This window comes from Pelophylax lessonae, assembly GCF_965119305.1.
Source record: "Pelophylax lessonae genome assembly, chromosome: 3".
In the NCBI taxonomy this organism is placed as follows: domain Eukaryota; kingdom Metazoa; phylum Chordata; class Amphibia; order Anura; family Ranidae; genus Pelophylax; species Pelophylax lessonae.
Genome location: NC_138770.1, coordinates 37,018,442 through 37,041,636, shown reverse-complemented (window position 1 = coordinate 37,041,636; position 23,195 = coordinate 37,018,442). Strand labels below are relative to the sequence as shown.

Below are 23,195 nucleotides of genomic sequence, written 5' to 3'. Positions count from 1 at the left end.
GTTTCATGGGCGCACATACGCAAAGCCCCTACAGGTCATCAGTTTATTGTTAGGCAGGAGCTCTGGCGCTAAGTAGCTGGTCTTGCCTAGGGCTCAAAATAGTCTTGCACCGGCCCTGCTCCCACCGTACCTGCATTTACTTTTATGACCTTCTTACAAAACTCGTGCCAGTGGTCAAGGAATATGTTGCAGGACACAAAATAGACCAAGACCAAGAGAACAAACCGCTCCCTCTGCTGTCCTCCTCCTACCCACACTGGGCTGCCATTGGAGAGAAGAGAACAGAATTCTCCCCCACAGCTCACTACTCCACCAGGAGCATCCTCCTGCTATCCAATCCCTTCTCTTACTGCAGAGAGTGACAGTGACATCACTCCTGTTTGTCAGCAAGCTGCCGAAGATTGGAGCCTTGCAGCCAGAGTTCTGGAAATTATCCTGTTTAGTTGGCAACTCCGGCCAAAAGTCAGCAAGTTCCCCTTCCTGCACATCATGATGACCCCACATTGTCCTCACAACACTGCCTCAGAGCAAACAAGTCAAAGGAAGAATCATATTTATCATTCCTTGTCTGCAGATCTAAAACCAATCAAATGCAGTTCAGAAGACAAACAAACCCAACAAAGAAAAAAGGGTTTCTCATCCGTCAGACCAAGAGGGTCCCGGGACCTCAAAATTGTATAAAACACTAAACAGTCCAAACTGAATGAGTTCCTATGGGGGCAGTAGTTCTTAAATATACAGCAACCCTCCTATTGCCCCCCTCACATCCACATCCTAATCTTGTGTGACCAATACCATCCAAATAATTCTTACTTTCATTTCCCAAAGTTATCCGTCTACAAAGAGACCTGTATAGATCAAATGACGGCACCAATGAGGATGGAGGAGGACCGGAGTCACGTGACTGAGAAGATACTAAAGCTCACCGTGGAGATCATCTACCTGCTGACTGGAGAGGTGAGGAGGATTCTGGGAGGTCACATGACATCACTCTTATCTCTATTAATAAAACAGACCTGACTGGAGAGGTGAGGAGGATTCTGGGAGGTCTCATGACATCACTCTTATCTCTATTAATAAAACACAGACCTGACCGGAGAGGTGAGGAGGATTCTGGGATTCTAACATGATATTCCTATTGGTTCCTCAATACAGAGATTTCCTCTTGTGAAGTCAGGTGATCATATGACCATCACAGTGCCTCCATGTGACTCCCTAAAACCTGAGATACACAACATGCAGAAGATTCTAGAAGTCACCAAGAAGATGATGGAGCTGCTGACAGGAGAGGTGAGCGGTGCTGGGAATTCTGGGACATTATCCAGTAACAGACAAGGGATGTGTCTGGATGGTGACTGTATCATTGTGTGTGTCAGGTTCCTATAAGGTGTCAGGATGTCACTGTCTATTTCTCCATGGAGGAGTGGGAGTATTTAGAAGGACACAAGGATCTCTACAAGGACGTCATGATGGAGAATCAGCCGCCCCTCACATCACCGGGTAAGAGGAGACTTTATTGTAAAGGAGAGAGCAGTACGGAGGATCCACCTAGATCCCCCATCATCTGATAAACACATAGAAACAATGTATTCAGTCAGTGTGTGTGTTTCCTACAGATGGATCCAGTAATGGGAACCCACCAGAGAGATGTCCCCGTCCTCTGTATTCCCGGGATTCCACACAGGAAGGTCACACCATCCCTCACCTTTATCAGGTAGATGGGGAACAATCACTGATATTATGATTTGTACACAAGCATGTTTGTTACATTGAATATCCTATTGTATTTTCAGAGTGGAAACCTCGGGGATAATAATACGTTTGTTAAGGAAGAATTTAAAGAGGAGGATGAGGAGTATGGAGTGATGAAGGAGTTTTCAGAAGGACACAAGAATATGATGAAGTCACCTATTACAAGGAACCCACCAGAGAGATGTCCCCATCCTCTGTATTCCCGGGATTCCACACAGGAAGGTCACACCATCCCTCACCATTACAAGGTTGGTGGGACGAAGCATCTAGAACGTGGACTTGTGGAGACAATGTGTGGATTTTTTTTATGTGATTTCCCAATATTAAAGCTTATATTTTACAGATAATATACTCTCCCATTTTCTTGATTTAGAGTGGAGATCCAATTGATATGGAATTTGAGGTTAAAGCAGAAGAAGAAGAGAGGTTTGTGAGAGATGATCAGCAGTCTATGGAGGAGGATGGAATAACGGGGACATTTATAGAGGAGGACACTCCTACAGAGATCAGCGCAGGTGGGTCATTAACACTAAATACATTCCTCCACCCATACTGCTCACTGATTGGTCCAGAGTACAGCAAGGCCTGGGTGATATCAAACTGTTGCCATTGATGGATGAATACCAATATTATGAGTCCTCTCCCTGCACTATATACTCTATGTTGTATATTAAATCATTCTTATACTATATTGTCCAAACTCTTGTATCCCATATAATAAGTTGTACATTACATAGCCCTTACTTCTTTTGCTCCAATTTTCTACCAGCTGGACACTTTATAGCTGATGATTTGATTGGAGCACAGACTTCTGTATGTTGATAATTATGTGATAACATCCTCAACCTCTGGTACCTTAAACAGAAAGTGATAATGAGGGAGGAGTCAGTAACCCAATGATGGTGGTCTTCAGGATCAGTCCAGTCTTCATCTTGGTTGTTCTCTCCCCATCATCACTCTCTGACCTCTGGTGGGGCTCAGCCCCGCTGTTATTCATGACTAAATCATTGACTAAATAAGGAAGTGCAGGACTTCTTGTGTTGGGAAGATGGCAATGAGTGATAGAGGGGGTGGGGACACTCGTCCTATAATCCCCTCATTACCGTCCCTCCTATAAAAGACAGTTCTCGTTGTTTCCTCACTCTCTGACTAAGGTCCATGAATAAAGAAATGAACTGGTAGGAGATCAGAGGACCCATTTACTAGTTACCTTGAGGGTGGAATTGTAAGATCCTCAGAGACAAAGCTGCCTGATGTGGGCGGAGTCCTGGTTTAGGGGAACCAATCTGCTCATGTCTAGTAATAATCTTTTTATTTCTATTTTAGTAGATGGATGGGAGATGAGGAAAACCTCAGAGGATTGTCTCACTTTGTCTCCAGACTTTAAAGTAGAAGATGAGGACATCACACAGTATAGTCCAGGAGAAAACTTGGCTACCTCAAATGTCCATCTGGCACCACACAGTGTAGATGGACCATCGTATTCCTCTTATCCTGAGGAACCTCAGACTGTGAGGGACGGTGCCGGACCATCGTATTCCTCTTATCCTGAGGAACCTCAGACTGTGAGGGACGGTGCCGGACCATCGTATTCATCTTATACTGAGGAACCTCAGACTGTGAGGGACAGTGCCACCCTTCCAACAGATAAGAGGCTTTCCTGTACTGAGTGCGGGAAGTGTTTCCATTTTAAATCTCATCTTAATTTGCATCAAAGATCTCACACTGGAGAGAAGCCGTATTCCTGTCCTGAGTGCGGGAAATGTTTTTCACAGAAGTCCTTCTATCACAGACATCAGAGATCTCACACGGGGGAGAAGAAGTATTCCTGTCTTGATTGCGGGAAATGTTTTTCACAGAGGTCTGATCTTTACCGACATCAGAGATCTCACAGGGGTGAGAAGCCATACTCCTGTCCTGAGTGTGGGAAATGTTATGTAACAAAACCAAGCCTTGTCATACATCTGAGATCTCACACTGGAAAAAAACCGTATTCCTGTCCTGAGTGCGGGAAATGTTTTTCAGTCAAATCCAATCTTTACAGACATCAGAGATCTCACACAGGGGAGAAGCCGTATTCCTGTCTTGAGTGTGGGAAATGTTTTTCACAGAAGTCCACCCTTTACACACATCAAAGATTGCATACAGGGGAGAAGCCGTATTCCTGTCTTGAGTGCGGGAAATGTTTTTCATTTAAGTCCAGTTTTAACTCACATCAGAGATTTCACACGAGGTAGAAGCCGCTTTCCTGTCCTGAGTGAGGGAATTGTTCCTCATTGAAGTCCTGTCTTCTTGTACATCAGGGTCCCACACAACCCTCGAGGTGTATTAGTGTCTTGAGTGCGGGAAATGTCTTCTATATGAATGTTGCTGGACATCATAGCTCTCATGTGGGGAAGAAGCACACCCTGATATACACCTCAGATATACTCCATGGCTGATCTTCATCATGTAAGAAACAGTTCATAAGGAGATCAGAGATCACCAAAGACATGGAGGAGATGTTGTTGTACCATGTTGGCCATTGATAGCAGTAGAAAAATAAAAATGGAGTTACGGTATTACCTTTCATTGGCTGAGTACATTTTTTGATGTAAGATTTCACAAACACTTTTTGTCTGTGTCTAAAATTATTTGTGGACAAATGTGAGAAGCTTTCATCCAGTCTTGATAAATGTTGGTTATATTTTACTTCATACATTCCTTTCTATGATCTTTTGCACCATCCATAGTGCATTATTTCACTATTCTTTCTGATTAAGGTATTTCAGGAAAAATGCCATATTGTGGCCACTAGATCAGTTATTTGTAGGAACCATGCCTGATGAAGTCATTGTATGAGTTTGATCTCTCAGTTATTTGTTGGAACCATGCCTGATGAAGTCATTGTATGAGTACGATCTCTCAGTTATTTGTAGGAACCATGGCTGATGAAGTCATTGTATGAGTACAATCTCTCAGTTATTTGTAGGAACCATGCCTGATGAAGTCATTGTATGAGATTGATCTCAGTTACTTGTAGTAACCGTGCCCGATTAAGTTATTGTATGAGTACGATCTTTCTGTTATTTGCAGGAACCATGCCCGATGAAGTAATTGTATGAGAACAATCTCTCAGCTATTTGTAGGAACCATGCCTGATGAAGTCATTGTATGGGTATGATCTCTCCGTTATTTGTAGGAACCATGCCTGATGAAGTCACTGTATGAGTACGATCTCTCAGTTATTTGTAGGAACCATGCCTGATGAAGTCATTGTATGAGTATGATCTCTCAGTTATTTGCAGGAACCATGCCTGATGAAGTCATTGTATGAGTACCATCTCTGTTATTTGTGGGAACCGTGCCTGATGGATTCATTGTATGAGTATGATCTCTCAGATATTTGTAAGGACCATGCCTGATGAAGTCATTGTATGAGTATGCGCTCTGTTATTTGTAGAAACCATGCCTGATGAAGTACTGTAATGTATGAGAATGATCTCTCAGCTATTTGTAGGCGCCATGCCTGATAAAGTAATTGTAGGAGTACGATCTTTCAGTTATTTGTAGGAACCATGCCTGATGAAGTAATTGTATGAGATTGATTTCAGTTACTTGTAGTAACTGTGCCCGATTAAGTTATTGTAGGAGTACGATCTTTCTGTTATTTGCAGGAACCATGCCTGATGAAGTAATTGTGTGAGAACGATCTCTGTTATTTGTAGGAACCATGCCTGATGAAGTCATTGTATGAGAACGATCTCAGTTATTTGTAGGAACTATGCCTGATAAAGTAATTGTATGAGTACGATTTCTCAGCTTCTTGCAGGAACTGTGCCCGATGAAGTAATTGTATGAATACAATCACTCCATTATTTGCAGGAACCATGCCCGATTAAGTCATTGTATGAATACGATCTCTGTTATTTGCAGGAATCATGCCTGATGAAGTCGTTCTATGAGTACCATCTCTCAGTTATTTGTAGGACCCATGCCTGATGAAGTAATTATGAGAACGATCTCAGTTATTTGTAGGAACCATGCCCGATGAAGTTATTGTATGAGGTACGATCTCTTGGCTTCTTGCAGGAACCATGCCCAATGAATCATTGTATGAGTACGATCTCTCCGTTATTTGCAGGAACAATACCTGATGAAGTCATTGTATGAGAACGATCTCTCCGTTATTTTTAGGAACCATGCCTGATGAAGTAATTGCATGAGTACGATCTCTCAGTTGTAGGAACCATAGAACACAAAGCTAGTTGCGCAAGGCTGCAACTGGTTAATGAGGTGTGGTGGTAATGGAAAAACCACCAATCTAGTGCATTAGTTTGTCTGTTTTGGATGTGGATCAGTGTACCTTAGTAAAATTCTGAGAAATAATAGGCATGGAAAAGGGCCACGCAAAAGAATATACTTACGAGATCCACGTAAAATGACTACAAATAGGATTTTATTAAATTGAATAAGGTGCATGAAAGAAATCACATCAATGTTTTGGAAAACACTACCTCCACCAGTATACCATATATAACAATTTCCAACGTTGTCACATGTAATAAAAAGACCAAGATTAAGACCATAAATATATAGCAAAGTTACTTGGTCAGATCTCATATAGCTGTGCTCAGTATCCACTACCTCTGCTCAATGGCTATGGCAGATTGCAATATTAAAGAAGCGAATCTCGAGCACTACAAAAGAGATGCAGACCAAGAAGTTTAATATACATGCTATGTGTGTAATAACACAAAAACCCTCATGAAAGATGAATAGATTCCCTGTGGTAACCTGCAATGGGTGAAGGAGTTGTGAGATATCTCTTAAGAGGACGCTTAAATCATGAATAAAGTGAAGTAGCTGAGATGAGACATTGGTCAGCAGGTAATAACAATGTATCCCATTAATATGGGAGCCAGCAGAGTCAATAAAGTGAATCAATAATGTAGTTATGGAATAGTCATAGACTGCGGAGCCTGTAAAGGTATACAGAGATCACTGGTGGATGACAGCCTTGATTAAACGAAGGGAGGTGAGCTAAGATGCCAATCGTGGAGTCCAAATGATAGCCCAAAAGGGTAAGAGGGTCGGACATGGATATGGATAAGGGACAGAAATCACAGCTTATGGATTCATCAAAGCCGACTTGGATGTGGAAGATGAAGTATAACCGAACGAGGGGCACAGGGTCAGACCCAGGTACAGTCTCCGGATATGGAGCTCTAATCTAGGGCAGTATGTACTAGGGATTGGCCGATATATCGGTGGCCGATATGCACTTTCCCTTGATATATCGATATCGGTCCCGGAACTGGCTGATATTGCCGATATTTTTGTGACGTCATTCTGCCTTCTTAGGCTGCCTCCCTTACCTTGGACAGCCTCATCTAGTCTCGCAGGAGTGTATCACAGCCATACACCCACCCACAGCAGCCTGGTGCCAGCCAGCCACCCACATCCACAGGCCCTGTACCAGCCAGCCACATGCACTGTACCAGCGAGCCAGCCACCCACAGGCTCTGTACCAGCCACCCACAGGCACTGTACCAGCAAGCCAGCCAGCCACCCACAGGCTCTGTACCAGCCAGCCAGCCACCCACAGGCTCTGTACCAGCCAGCCACCCACAGGCCCTGTACCAGCCAGCCACCCACAGGCCCTGTACCAGCCAGCCACAGGCACTGTAACAGCTAGCCACCCACAGGCCCTGTACCAGCCAGCCACCCACCACAGGGTGCCAGACAGCCACCCACAGACAGGGTGCCAGACAGCCAGCCAGCCACCCACAGGCCCTGTACCAGCCGCACACAGGCACTGTACCAGCCAGCCACCCACCTACCACAGGGTGCAAATCAGCCACCCATCACAGGGTGCCAGCAACCCACCTACCACAATGTGCCAGCCAGCCAGCCATCCACCACAGGGTGCCAGCCATCCACCACAGGGTGCCAGCCACCCACCCACCACAGGGTGCCAGCCAGCCACCCACCACAGGGTGCCAGCCAGCAATCCACCACAGGGTGCCAGCCAGCCAGCAATCCACTACAGGGTGCCAGCAAGCCAGCCACCCACCACAGGGAGCCAGCCAGCCACCCACCACAGGGTGCCAGCAAGCCAGCCACCCACCACAAAGTGCCAGCCACCTACCACAGGGTGCCAGCAAGCCAGCCATTAAGCATTAAACAAAAATTAACATGTTCAGTACCAGATTTGCGTCAAAAATTGTCTTTATTTTTCAAAACTTTAAATGTACAAAATATCGGCCGATACCGATATGTTGTGACCAAAGTATCGGTATCGGCCCTAAAAAAACATATCGGTCTATCCCTAGTCTGTACTATGTGTCAACAATTTTGTTCTTGCCGGCTGAAGCTGTGTATCTAGGCCAGTGTATCCATGCTGTTCTTCTGTCAAGCTTGCTCAGATCCACTTAACGGCAGTCATGGCATCCATCCAAATCACTCAGGTGTGCTGTTCCAGGCTCACACTTGCGTGGTAATGGTCGGCTCAGACCTGCTGAAGCCTGCTTATGCCTCTGACGGTGTAATTAAGCCAGATATCGGAGCAATCTCACGTCTTGTAGTAGGGAATAGAAATGGGGTGAGTTTTTTTTTCCTCTTCTTTAGAACTTATTAGGAATAAAAAAAAAGAAAAATTTTCTTATTTGAGACATCGGAGAATTCTGATGGAGAGTATAAATAAGTTCAAGTTAAATATGAAAAACGTTTTTCTTAGTTTGTTTATGTATTTATGGAAAGTATACGTTTGTACTGTATAACCGGAAAATATGAATAATGTTGTGAAGTTTCTCCTTTGTTCCATTTATTATAATAAATAAATAAAATTTAAAAAAAAAAAAAAAAAGAAATGGGGTGAGAGTCCAGGACCCCATCCAAGTAAACTGCAAATGACACGTTTCACCTGCTATGTGTCTGCAGGCTTTTTCAAGGTTCCTGAAATATAACATAAATAATCAACCACAAATTCAACCAAAATGAAAATGCTGGATATTGGTGTCAGATTTCAGTACAACCTGAAACTGAATCTCATCCCTCGTTACAACAGACTGCTAAGGTGAGAAGATGACACATCTCCAAAATGAAGAGAATGTTCTGTCCCCATAAGTGGGAAAGTGTTCTGCCCCTGAAGGGGTTAATCTAGGTTTCCACACTATATATGTGTGTATCCTCATCTGCTGGAGATAAAAGACGTAACAGTGACTATGGAGGAAGAGGACGGGCATGACGGGGGGTTACTGGTTGTAAATAGAAATATGATCTTATTACCTCCTCTGCTGCCACTTCCAGCAATGTCTTCTCTCTGCCTCGTACCACATGGAACGTCCTTTCTTTATTCCAGATCTTTTCCTGACTGTACCTGACATCGCTTCTTGCCTGTATTCCATAGAGGCTTCTTGTCTCTGTAGAAGTGAGATCACCACCTTATGGAGTTTAGAGGAGCTGCAGACCTGAGAAACATCTCATAATACCCATTCCCGTGGCTACCAGAGAAGATAACTAAACAAAATAACTAAATAAATCTATCTCTCATGCAACCAACTGTTTAACAAATATATTTTCTCTATCGTCCATTGACAGACGCAGCCTTCATACTTCTTATTCATTGGGTTATGCTGCCCCCTGCAGGAGTAGTTCTAGGCAGGAAATAAATTAATTCTCCACGCCCACTGGGCTGTCCCCATAGGCATAACCCACATCCTCTGCTCCAGCAAACCAGTTTGTTTCTGCCTAGAGAAGGAGTAGGACCTAGGTTTCCTGCTGGGACTTCGGTCTCATTTTCTTTATTCTTTTCAGAATGTCTTGTTTTATTTATCTTTACTCACTTTTGCTAGTTAGTGTTCAGGGGGATCCTCCTGGTGATCTACAAGCAATGCCGGCGGTGGTTTCGTACTGGATAATCTAGATCCTTAAGGTCTCTCCAGCCTGGCCTATGAGCATGTTATAGTCCTGCACTAGGCCTCGCCACGGTGCCCCTTTCTGGATGGGGACGAGCCTGCGAGTGGATATCTCACTGGGACGCGATGACCTGGAACGCCCTCAGTCACAGCGTACCCCTCGACTGGCAGCACCCCCACTCCATGTGGGAGGTGGTTCTGCCTGGAGAGGAGCCCACTAGGTCCATGGTGAGTAAATGTAGCCCCCCCCCTTGCCCCTCGGTGGCCTTGGGGGAATGTGGGCCCTCTCCTGAGGATAATAGGACCTGGACTTCCTAAAAGATCCCCCTGGCCTGTCAGGTACCTGGCCCTGTGCCTTGTCCCCCCTCTCCCGTCCCCCGGGGGGCACTATAGCTGGGGCGCCTGACGTCCTTGGGGGGGGCAAAGGTACCTTTTTTTCCTGCTTGGTCTGGTTGTAGATCCTTGAGACCTTCATATTGGGGGTCCCTGACCGCATGGCACGCCGTAGGCACTGCCATCGTTAGTGTGGGCAATGCAAAATATTTTTCCTATTGACTTTAATTGGGTGGCCATTTTCACTGTGCTTCCTACTGATTTGCATTGGCAGCCATTTTTGTGTAGCCCAATGGAGCTACACAGGCAGCGTGACCTTTCACATATCAGGCTGATGTCACATCCTGTGACTCCCTCTTCCTGCTGCACAGTCCGATTCAGGAGGGTTCCTTTGGAGGTGGTAAAGTATTGGGGTCTTTGTGGGCATATCCCTGCACACTCTACTGTCAGAATATATATAAGGGGGACTCAGCAGACCGTGGCGATCTGCGTTTTTGACAGTACTCCTTTCTGTTGCATTGAATATGCAGTCCCAGGCAGTGAACTTACCCTCAGACCCACCTAATGCTATGTCCGGATCGCAGTTGCTGGCCGCGATTTCAGCAGCTCTGGAAAGCCTGGCGACCAAGGTCAATTTTGTAATGAAAAAGGTTACTAGCCTAAAACGGCTGCTGCCTTCTGCATCATTGTTGGGGTCCTCTGATTCAGAGGCTGATATGGTTACCAGGGACTCCCCCCTACCTGAGAGGTCGCTGTCCTCCCAATCGGATGGTGAAGAGGACCTGTCTTCTTCAGCTGCAGCGTGGTAACGCGCTTTGGTGGAAGCCCGGAGGTGGATCATCCTGTTTCCAGGTTTCAACAAAACTACTATAGTGCCTATGGAAGATTCCCCTGTTTTTTATGGATTCGGTGGACAGGCGGGTGGAATCCCTTTCCCGCCATCTTCATGTGTTGGCGGGTTCTATTCTAAAACCGGTTTTTGTGTCTGTTTTATTACCAAAGACGGTTATGGAATGGGTGAAGGTTCTGAAGGGGAACTTGGACCCTGGCATAGTTCCCCCGGAGCTGATGGAACTTATGGACCAGATGGCTCAGGCCCTGGTGTTCCTGTGTGATGCGTCCTTGGATGTGGCTCCCCTGGTGGCCAGAGTTTCAGCTGTGGGGATTGCCCAAAGACGCATGGTTTGGCTGAAGAGCTGGTTGACTGACCAGGCATCCAAGAAAGCCCTGACAGATCTTCCTTTTCTGGGAGAGCGATTGTTTGGCGACTCAGTGGATGAGTTGATCAAGGGTCTGACTGGTGGGAAGAGTACTCTTCTTCCTCAATCCTCCAAAGGTAAAACACCCCATACTAAGCAGGGGCCTTCCTTTACCACTCATAGGTGGTTTTTTCGTGCCTCCGGGGTGCAAGAAAAAGGTAAGTGGTTCAGAGCTCAGTAATGGTAGCAGGAATCTGTGCACTGACGTCACATCTCGGCCATTCTAGTGGAGGTGTATCTGAGGAATTTCCCCTTGTGAAGCTTGTCAAGCCCGCACTGCTTAAGTGCCTGTTTTGTATATATCTTGGTGGAAGAGGAAGGAGGAGAGGGGTGAGCAGTATTCTGATTGATATCCCTTGAGGGGAACACCTCTATTTGACTCACTGGTAACACATGAGTCAGATGCTAAGGACCTTGAGGACCCTATCTGCTTAGCGTAGGGGATTCCGGTCTAGGGGGATCAGAGCCCAGCAGTCACCATTTCTTTGACCTGGAGGGTCATAAAGCGCTATTGGTCTCTTTGTCGTAAGGCAGTTGAGACCCACCATATCTGGTGAGTTTACACCTTATCCTTTCTTGAAGTCACCTTTATGATTGGATTTCCTGGACCATTGGAGGATCCAGCACCGAGCACTTGCACCTTTTTTCTGGCACCTTTATGGACTATTTATCACTAAGTCACCTATGAACTATTTTGGACTTCACTTGGCACATTTATACACTTTATTGATATTTATTTATATATATATATTTCTTACTATTCATACTTTTTAAGAGTATAGATTTTATGTAATTTATGATATTAGCTTTTTTAATTGTAATTTTATTCCCATTTCCCTCCTGTTCCTACCAGCAAGCGCTATATTATCCCATTTAGTTTGGGTTTTTTTTACACATTAATATGTGCCATTGCCAGAAGATTTGCTGTGTCTTCCAGCACAGTCTCAAAAGCATGAAGGAGATTTCAGGAGACCGGCAGTTACTCTAGGAGAGCTGGACAGGGCCATAGAAGATCCTTAACCCATCAGTAGGACCGGTATCTGCTCCTGTGTGCAAGGAGGAACAGGATGAGCACTGCCAGAGCCCTACAAAATGACCTCCAGCAGGCCACTGGTGTTTATGTCTCTGACCAAACATATCAGAAACAGACTTCATGAGGGTGGCCTGAGGGCCCGACGTCCTCTAGTGGGCCCTGTGCTCACTGCCTGGCACCGTGGATCTCGATTGGCATTTGTCATTAAACATCAGAATTGGCAAGTCCGCCACTGGCGCCCTGTGCTTTTCATAGATGAGAGCAGGTTCACCCTGAGCACAAGTGACAGACATGAAAGGGCCTGGAGAAGCCGTGGAGAATGTTATGCTGCCTATAACATCGTTCCGCACGACAAGTTTGGTGGTGGATCAGTGATGATCTGGGAAGGCATATCCATGGTGGGATGCACAGACCTCTACAGGTTGGACAATGGCACCCCGACTGCCATTAGGTATCAGGATGAAATCCTTTGATCCGGCCTCATGTGGCAAGAGTATGCAGCCAGTTCCTGGAGGATGAAAGAATTTATACCATTGAATGGCCCCAACGCTCGCCTGACCTAAATCCAATAGAGCACCTCAGGGACATTATGTTTCGGTCCATCTGACGCCGCCAGGTTTCACCTCAGTCTGTTCAGGAGCTCAGTGATGCCCTGGTCCAGATCTAGAAGGAAATATCCCAGGACACCATCAGTTGTCACATTAGGAGCATGCCCCAATGTTGTCAGACATGCATACAAGCACATAGGGGCCATACCAACTACTGAGGACCATCCTGAGTTGCTGAAATAAATTTCCAGCAAAGAGGACTAGCCTGCTCCATCATTTTTTCAGGGTGATAGTTTTCATTTCCATAAAACTGTGGCATCCTTTCCTTCCTACCACATTACCCAGCCCATAACAGTATAGATCCTAACACATTACCCAGTCCATACCAGTATAGATCCTAACACATTACCCAGCCCATACCAGTATAGATCCTAACACATTACCCAGCCCATACCAGTATAGATCCTAACACATTACCCAGTCCACACCAGTATAGATCCTAACACATTACCCAGTCCATACCAGTATAGATCCTAACACATTACCCAGTCCATACCAGTATAGATGCTAACACATTACCCAGTTCATACCAGTCTAGATCCTAACACATTACCCAGTCCATATCAGTATAGATATCCAGCATGATACAGTGGACCACCCCCTCCTCCTCAAAAAACTCCACTCCCTTGGTCTCCGTGATTATACTCTTCACTAGTTCTCATCCTACCTATACCAATGCACATTCAGTGCTACTTACAACTCTACTACCTCCTATCCTCTTCCTTTCCCTGTCAGGTCCCCAAAGGTTCTCTTTTTGGACCGCTCCTTTTCTCAATCTACACCTTCTCCCTGAGTCTGCTGATTGCCTCCTATGGCTTTCAATATCATCTCTACGCTGATGACACCCAAATCTATCTCCACCCCTCAGCTCACTTCATCAGTCTATTCATGCATCACCAACTTACTAACAGACATATCATCTTGGATGTCACATCACTTCCTCAAACTCAACCTATCCAAAACCAAGCTCATATTATTTCCTCCCCCACATTCCTCTTCCCCTGATTTCTCTGTCAAAATCAACGGCTCAACTATCAACCCATCTCGCCATGCCAAGGTCCTAAGTGTAATCCTGGACTCTGAACTATTCTTTCGGCCACACATCCAGTCGCTGTCCAAAGCTTGCCACCTCAACCTCCGCAACATCTCCAAGATACGCCCCTTCCTAACCACAAAGCTTCTAATCCACTCCCTGGTCATCTCTTGTCTCCATTACTGCAACTCCCTTCTCATTGGCTTACCTTTAAATAGGCTATCCCCCTTTCAGTTCATCATGAACGCTGCTGCCAGGCTCATACACCTTACAAACCGCTCTTTGTCTGCTACCCCTCTTTGCCAATCCCTTCATTGGCTGCCATTCAACCTACAAATTAAAATCTAGTTACTAACCATAACTTACAAAGCCATCCAGAACTTGGCACCCAGCTACATCACCAGCCTGGTTTCAAAATACCAACCAAATCAGTGTCTTCATTCCTTCCAGGACCTCCTGCTCTCTAGCTCCTTTCTCCCTTGTCAACTCTTCCCATGCCCTCCTCCAGGACTTCTCCTGAGCCTCTCTCATCCTCTGGGGCGCTCTACCCCAATCTGTCCGACTATCTCCTTCTTTGTCCACTTTCAGACGTTCCCTGAAAACACATCTCTTTAGAGAAACCTATCTGGCAATCCCCTAACAACTGTTCGTTTATTTTCTCCATCAGCCCATCCCCCACAGTAATTACCTCTTGTATCTCTTGACCCTCCCTCTTAGATTGTAAGCTCTAATGAGCAGGGTCCTCTGATTCCTACTGTATTAATGTGTATTGTATTTGTACTGTCTACCCTCAAGTTGTAAAGCGCTGTGTAAACTGTCGGCGCTATATAAATTCTATACAATAATAATAATGAAATGTTTCCCCGTTTAAATCTGATGTGTTTTCAAAGTGTTCCTTTAATTTATTTGAGCAGTGTATAAACTGGGTCATCCACTTCATCCATAAAGGCATTGTGATTCAAGATTTTCTAGATCACATAGAAGGAGGACTCATCAATGATTTCATACATTTGTTTGGAAGGATAGAAGAATCCTCAGAAGGGATCATGTAGGATGACAGGAAAGGCTCCTGATTGGTGAGATCATCCAAACATAATGATTACATCCATGAACTGGATGACACGTATTCATTGAAAACTGTAATATGCCGTGCATAACAATATGTACAAAGATGAAGATTATAATAATACAAAATTACATTAACAATCTCAGCTATTCACTATGAAATAAAAAGGGAGAAAATCCAGAAAATCCTCAATTTATAGAGATAAGGATGTGGACTGAACTCTAACCCTTGGCCAGTCATATCTGGAGGAGTGTTCCCCTGAGATTGGTTGTGTATTCTGTAGGTGTCATGAGCTACATGGACCTGCTGGTTCTGGTGTCTGGGTCAGGAATGTGATTTCCAACACCAGTGATTCAGTGTCTGATTACAACATGTACAATCACCACATGAGTGACACAAGCAGACCCCATAGAATCGTACTGAGGATTCCTCTGGAATTCATGTCCAATCACCACATGAGTGACACAAGCAGACCCCAAAGAATCGTATTGAGGATTCCTCTTAGATTCGTGTCCAATCATCACATGAGTGATACAAGCAGACCCCATAGAATCGTATTGAGGATACCTCTGGGATTCATGTCCAATCACCGCATGAGTGTCACAAGGAGACCCCATAGAATCGTACTGAGGATACCTCTGAGATTCATGTCCAATCACCACATGAGTGACACAAGCAGACCCAATAGAATCATACTGAGGATTCCTCTGGGATTCGTGTCCAATCACCACATGAGTGACACAAGCAGACCCCATAGAATCGTACTGAGGATTCCTCTGGGATTTGTGTCCAATCACCGCATGAGTGTCACAAGGAGACCCCATAGAATCGTTTTGAGGATTCCTCTGGGATTTGTGTCCAATCACCGCATGAGTGTCACAAGGAGACCCCATAGAATCGTATTGAGGATTCCTCTGGGATTTGTGTCCAATTACCACATGAGTGACACAAGCAGACCCCATAGAATTGTACTGAGGATACCTCTGAGATTCATGTCCAATCACCACATGAGTGACACAAGCAGACCCAATAGAATCGTATTAAGGATTCCTCTGGGATTCTGTACACCCGACACATTCCATTTTATATAGGAAGGACAATCCTTTGCAGCCAGTGCAGATGATGGAGACCAATGCCAATCACGAAATCCGACACTAACCAAAAGAGAAACTCTGCTGACACACCACTCTCTAAATGGCATCCCTGACCTATTAAAGGCAATAGAAGGGAAGGGGCAGGGATAGAGGATACATAGAAGAGCATTATGTGTCACAGCGCTGTCCTATTGTGTGTGCACATAAATTATCACAAATACACTAAAATATGTGGATACATTCATATATAAAGTGCTAGGGGCTCAAAATAATATTCTCTGAAGATCTACTGCTTCCACTTTACACCTTCATTGATCTTATTGTGTTTATCAACAAATTATGTAAACTGATCCATGTGCAAATTCATATACAACATAAAGTGCTTTTTTGCTCAAGATACTGTTCCCTGCAGATCCACAAAGCACTTTATATTGTAAATGAATCTGCACATGAATCAGTTTGCATAATTTATTGATAAACCCCATAGGATCAATGAAGTAGGTGTAAAGCGGAAGCAGTAGATCTGCAGAGAATATTATTTTGAGCACCTAGCACTTTATATTTAAATGTATCCACATATTTTATTGTATTTGTGATAATTTATGTGCACACACAATAGGACAGCGCTGTGACACATAATGCTCTTCTAGTTGATAAAGGGAACACATACCTTTGTTACAGCAGCAGTCCGGTATAAGTTATTTTTGTAGGTATTTGAGTTGTTACACATAGTGCGGGTTTTTTTCCTTTTGTATTGGTGACAAAATCTGGGGATCAGGAGCCATTTCCACCCTTTACTCTCGGCTGGGGTTCTTTGTATCCATATAACAGATGTTCTACATTCAATCAATTTTACAGCAAAATCAAAGGTGCCAAAATGTATCCCCCCCCGAGCAGTAATATATTTCTATCCCCCTTGGTGGGATAGGAGATGACCCATCTATAAGGATATACAGTACATACACACACAGCACAAGGCCGTGTTCACACTACCAGACGGTTCTCAGGTCTGCAGTTTCTCTGAGCTCCACAAGGTGGTGATCTCACCTCTACCCAGACAGGAAGTCTCTATGGAATACAGACAGGAAGTGATGCCAGCTACAGAGAGGATGTGATGTTAGCTACAGATAGGAAGTAGAGAGAAGACTTTGCTGGAAGTGGTAGCAGAGGAGGTAATAAGATCTTATTTTCATCCTTGGACGGGCATGCATCCGGGGAGCGGTGTTTTCCTGCTTCTCCAAGGCACATACATCCTTGTCTAGGATAGACTTATGTCTATGTAACTCCCAGGTGGTCAGACATGTGAGTGACATTGCATATACCACCCGGGGAATTCCTGATCACTCCCCGATGCTGGTGTGTGCGGAGGTTCGATCATCGTCTGGGCTGCTGAAGGCCCCTTGGAAGCCTAATGCCTTTTGGTTAAACCTTATACCTGTGTGCTCTGGCATCGGGGAAGCAATATCTGAGTTCTGATGGGTTTATGCTGATCACCCGTGTATGGGGCTATTTGGGATACTTTCAAGGCCTTCTTGCAGGGCCGTCTCATATCGGAAATCCAGGCCGTTAAAAGGGCAACAGGGGGAAGGGTGGAAAGACTGGTGCGTGACCTTGAAACCAAATTCATTGAAGATCCAACAGAATCGAATAGGGAGTGGTGGCTCGGGAGGCATTATCCCACATAACCACTTCAGCTGCCGAGAAAAAGCGGTTCTTTAACAGGTTGGCATTCTATGAGAAAGGGGAGCAGACGGGTCGCGTACTAGCTAAGCTTGCTCACCCCCACTGGTTCTCCCCGGGTATTAGTGCTTTGAGAGATCGTAAAGGCAAGACAGTTACCACTCGAGCTGATCATGACTGAACTGGTCAATTATTATTCCACCCTTTACCTTTTTAAACAATCCCACTCAAGAGGACCAACTGGTACGATATGTGGATGCTGTCCCTTTGCCATCGCTTTCTTCGGTGGACCGATACATGTTAGATGCACCACTGACATTGGAGGAGTTGAGGAGGGCGACTAGTCTATTCCCTAACTTGAAGGCCCCTGGAGAGGATCGGTTGCCAATAGAGGTCTACAAGACCTTTGGGGATGGGATCTTACCTAAATTGCTACAGGTGTTTAATGAAGCCAGTGCCAGTGGTTGCCTTCCTCAGAGTATGACCAGAGCTTATATTATCCTGTTGCCGAGACCTGGGAACGATCTGCTGGATCCAGGGTCCAACAGGCCCATTTCGCTTTTACAGAGCGTCATTAACATACTCGCAAAGGCATTGGGCCTGCGACTAAACAAGGTTATTGCGTCTATCATACATGATGATCAGGCGGGCTTAATGCCACAAAAATCGACATCAATTAACCTATACAGACTATTCCTAAACTTACAATCTCCAGGGGACAATGTGGGTGACAGAGCGTTGCTGTCGCTTGATGCTCATAAGGCCTTTGACAGCATTGAATTGAAGTACTTGTAAGTAATGAGTAAATTTGGCTTTGGCGAAAGGTTTATCTCATGGATTCATTTACTTTATTATACCCCAAAGGTGGCCATTAGGGAAGCGGACAGGATGTAGGCCAGCTTCGATCTCCACAGGGGAACAAGACAGTGCTGCCCTCTGTCAGATTTGCGGGTTTAAATATAGACATATACAAGAAAAAATGTTATACGCAGGTGCTACCGCATGCTCATGTTGGTTAATACTACAACCTCTCTTGAAGAAACAATGTCGGTAATCTCGGAGTTTGGCACGTACTTGGGTTTGCACATAAAGTCCACCCTGATGCCCCTAGATGGGGGCCTGGAGGTTACAGCTAACATACCCATTTCCTCTCAAATTAATAATCTTGGTATTCAGGTCACACCTCGACCTTTGCACTATATAACCCAAAATCTGACCCCCCTGCTTGCCAAATTTAGGTATAAAGTTAAAATATGGGCAAAATTGAAAATGTCTCTGGTTGGTCCGACTAACCTGTGATGGTGCTCATGGCCACTGGGAGTGAGGGAAGCTGAGAGAATAGTTTGGATGGCTTCAGATGGGAGAGTGATATTTGTCAATGGTGGATCTCAAGAAATGTGAAGATTTGATCCCACTTTGCACTGTGAGACCTGTGGCCTGTTGCCATGGAGTCTGTGACACCTTCATGTGTATTCCATGTGTTTCAATGTAGTAGCTAGACAGACTGTCATTGGCAGTCTTGTCCTATTGTCTGTTTTGAGATGGAATGTGGATTGTGTTAAGTTGGCCCGTCCTATTGTTAAATGCTAATGACCTCACATTGTTCTGTCCAGACGGCTATATAATTAGTTCAGGTTAATTCTGTTTCTGTATACAATTTCATCTGCTTATGCTAATGTAATCACACTCGCCTGACCTGATAGTGTATATAATGTGTGTGAGTTCAATAAAGAGTTCTTCTTCACCCTCAATCTAGAGTCCTGTCTCTTATTGGGGGAATCTGCTACAAGGGATTGCTATGCTCTTCATACTCCCTTGAATCATCACTAAGCTCTTGTAAGAGCTTGTTCCTGCTTCACTCTTTGGGGAAAGGGAGGCTCACCCACTGGAACCTGGAACCTTGTCGTAGGTCCAGGGTAAGTTGGAGACGGCGAGACCCAAACCAAGCTGCTGGGCTTCGTGGGGTCTGAGGTGGTTATGGTGTCTGGTGGAGTGCTTGGAGCCCTCGGGAAGCACTAGGAGCCTCCGTCAACAGAGGGACCCAGTCGGGTTGCCAGTTGAGCCATTATATAACCTTATTAAGATGATCCTCATGCCACAACTGTTATACATACTCCACAACTCCCCGGTGGTTATCCCACTAAAAATGTTTTGTATCATTTACACTATATTTAGATCTCTCCTGTGGTTATCCAAAAACCCAAGGGTGAATTTGGAACAATTTCAAAGACCAAAGGATGCAGGAGGTTTGGCTCTTCCCAACCCCTGGCTTTAATTACCTGGCCTCCCAAATGCAGCATATCGCACGCTCCATGTACTCCTCAACTAATGATAGAGGGACGATCCCTCTGTTAAAGTAATTACCCACACAGTAGGCGTGAAAAATGTGGCATGTGGTCTCGAGGGACTTAAGTTTTACAAATCCAACAAACTATATCTCACTTATGCCTTAATGCAAAAACTTGAAATAAGGTTAGGCAGTTGCAATAAATAATGGGTTTTACTAGATTTAGTCCCATCTGGAACAATGAGTACTACCCGAAGTTGGATAGGATGGATGGGATGGGATCACTCACCTGCATCATATATTCACCAATGGTAGGCTGTGCTCCTTCCCGGAATTATAAGAGAGGTATAAACTCCCTTCTTCAATGTTCTTCTTTTACATGCAGCTATCCCATGCCGTGAAAACGCAAGGTGGGTCTGATTTGTGGGTACAATCACCCGCTCTAATATTCAATTACTTGTATGAGGTTGATTCATACAGAGGTTTCATCTCCCAATGTTACTCAATGCTATTAAACAATTTCCTAAAGGAGCACCCCATGAGTGTGGTATCCAAATAGGAAGGGGGTGTAGGTTCTTTGGAGGAGGAACAGTGGGAGGAGGCTCTCCTGGCAGTCAAGATGTGCTCCCTGAATGTGGCACAGCATCTGTCACAGCTATATTTACTCCTATGGGTCCACTACACCCCAGTGAGGTTATTCCACATGGGAAGAAGTGAATCCTCTACATGCTCCAGATGTAATGGAGACCAGGGTGACTTGATTCACCTTATGTGGCGCTGCCCAAAGCTGCATAGCTATTGGAAAGAGGTTGCTGCCACTATTGCCAATGTCTTTCAGGTACATATACCTAAAGATCCAAAAATCTGTGTGCTGGGAATTCTGACTGACCTACAGATAGAGGATGCACCCAGGCAGGCCATAGCGAGGGCATTATTTCAAGCCCCGAAGCAGAAGGTAATATTTTGCCATTGGATCTCTGCAGACTCCCCTACCTCGAAGGAATGGTTAGTTCAAATACGAGATGCTCTCTGATTAGAAAAATATATTTTTCAGCACAGAGGCTGCTATGATAAATTCAATAAACAATGGGCACCTTGGTTAGACACACCTGGTCTAGCACTATGGACCAGCTGGTCATTGGTAGAGGGTAATTAGAAATTGGTTTTAAAGGTTACCATTGGGTAATGGGGTTTGGGATTATGGGCAAGCAAGTCGTGTATCTGCTAATGGTTATGATTTATTATGCTTCTATGGATGTAATACTTAATGCTTTTAAATACATATGTTGTATTTTATTTTGACTGAGCTGGAGACTGTCCTGCTGGCACAATTTTTAAATTGTTCATTCAAAAAAATTTTATTTGAGAAAAATATATTTTTTTCTGTTTACACCCAGTAACACCCCCCCCCCCCCGTCATGTCCGTCCTCTTCCTCCATAGTCACTGTGACGTCTTTTATTGCCAGCAGATGATGATACACACATATATAGTGTGGAAACCTAGATTAACCCCTTCAGAGGGATCAGTTGATGAATAATATATCTTGCTTCCAAAGCGGGCCATACATGGTTCAGTTTTACTGTTCAGCCAGCAGGCTGAGTGGAAAAAATGGAAGTGATTCCCCCATCCACACATTGGAGTGGGATGGGGAATCCTCTCTGCTGCACTATTGTATTCTGACAATGGGGGGTGCTCCTCCGCTCTCAGAATACACAGATCAGTGATGAAGCTATTGCCTTCAGCCGCTGATGGACTGACTTTTATCCGGCAGTGACCACACATGGATGGAAATGTGACCGATCCCTGCTGAACCAGCTGAATTTCCATGTATCTATGGTCACCTTAAGTGACTTCCTCCGCTCCCCCTCCCCCTTCATTATGTAAGTCATGCTGAGATAATCTCCCATTGGCTGAGCAATATTCTCATTTGTCTCTGAGCTCCTTCTTGCTATTCCTCGTCCTGCCTGTTGTTTCCTTGGATTAAGTTTCTGTGTAGTGACCCCAGCTTCATCTCTTGGATGCGCTCGTCTGTTGCTTGTCCTGACCTTTATCTTGATTCCTGGATCTCCTCCTCATCTCACACCCAACATAGTGAATGGAATTTGTGATCCAGGAGGCCAAATTTTATGAGACCCCTGTACTCTAAGAATCATAGCGAACACTAAACTGTCCAGATTAAATATTTTCTCACTGGGAACTAGGGCTGAACGATAGTCGATATGATATCGACTATCGTGCTGTGGGCGTGGGCGATATTCACATCGCCGAAGATACGATGTAAGGCATAGGCATTAGGCAGGGAGAAGTCCGGATGACTCACAGTGGTTGTAGCAGAACACAGCCCGACATCCGTCCCACACGTTCAGGCTGCCTGCCTGCAGCTTGCCTAGTTCTCCAGCTGATGGTAATATGAAGAACTGGAAACAAGCTTGTATTGTAACAGTTCAGAGTGAAGAGTCGAGTCAGTACGTGTGGGACTGGACGGATGTCATGTCAGGCTGTGTTCTTCTACCCCCTGCCACCACCAGTCCCGACTGTGCCTAATCCACACTGACTGTCACTGTCAATCCCTACAATAACATTAACCCTGGCCTGCCCTGGCTGTATGGTGCAATCTGCAATTACAATCAGAAGAAGGCTGCGCTGCTGCAATACTTCCATGATTTCCTCTCAATATCGCAATATATATAGTTGAAAAAAAAATATCGCAATGTACTTTTTTCCCAATATCGTGCAGCCCTACTGGGAACCATAGTACTTAACCAGTTCTGGAAAACCTAAAAAATCAAAAATTTTCATAATTTTAGGCCAATTTGTATTCTGCTACATATTTGTGGTAAAAAAAATCCTAATAAGTGTATTTTAATTGGTTTGCGCAAATGTTATTGCGTCTACAAACTAGGGGAAAGATTTATGTAATTTTTATTTATTTTTACTAGTAATGGAGGTTTTTAGCGGGACTGCGACATTGCGGCGGACAGATTGGACCCCTAACTGACATTTTTGACACTTTTGGGGGCAATACTATAGTAATCAGTGCTAAAAATATGCACTGTCACTGTACTAATGACACTAGCAGGGAAGGGGTTAACCTGGGGGCAATCAAAGGGTTAAGTGTGAGCCTAGAAGGGTGTTTTCCTACTGGGGGGGG

The 23,195-nt window shown here is 44.8% G+C and overlaps 2 protein-coding genes across 2 annotated transcripts in view; one reads left to right on the top strand and one right to left on the bottom strand.

The window, feature by feature from the left end:
• The window catches only part of LOC309549989 (uncharacterized protein), a gene marked incomplete at its 3' end in the record, with an annotated part of 336,501 nt that extends 332,512 nt beyond the window's left edge, over nt 1-3,989 (top strand). Inside the window, exons 4-5 of the mRNA XM_082250464.1 lie at nt 2,126-2,267; nt 3,079-3,989. Coding sequence (XP_082106590.1) covers nt 2,126-2,267; nt 3,079-3,989 — 1,053 coding nt within the window. The remainder of the gene's footprint in view (nt 1-2,125; nt 2,268-3,078) is intronic.
• Nucleotides 1-23,195, bottom strand: part of LOC309550283 (uncharacterized protein) — a 1,519,274-nt gene that overhangs the window by 1,432,750 nt on the left and 63,329 nt on the right.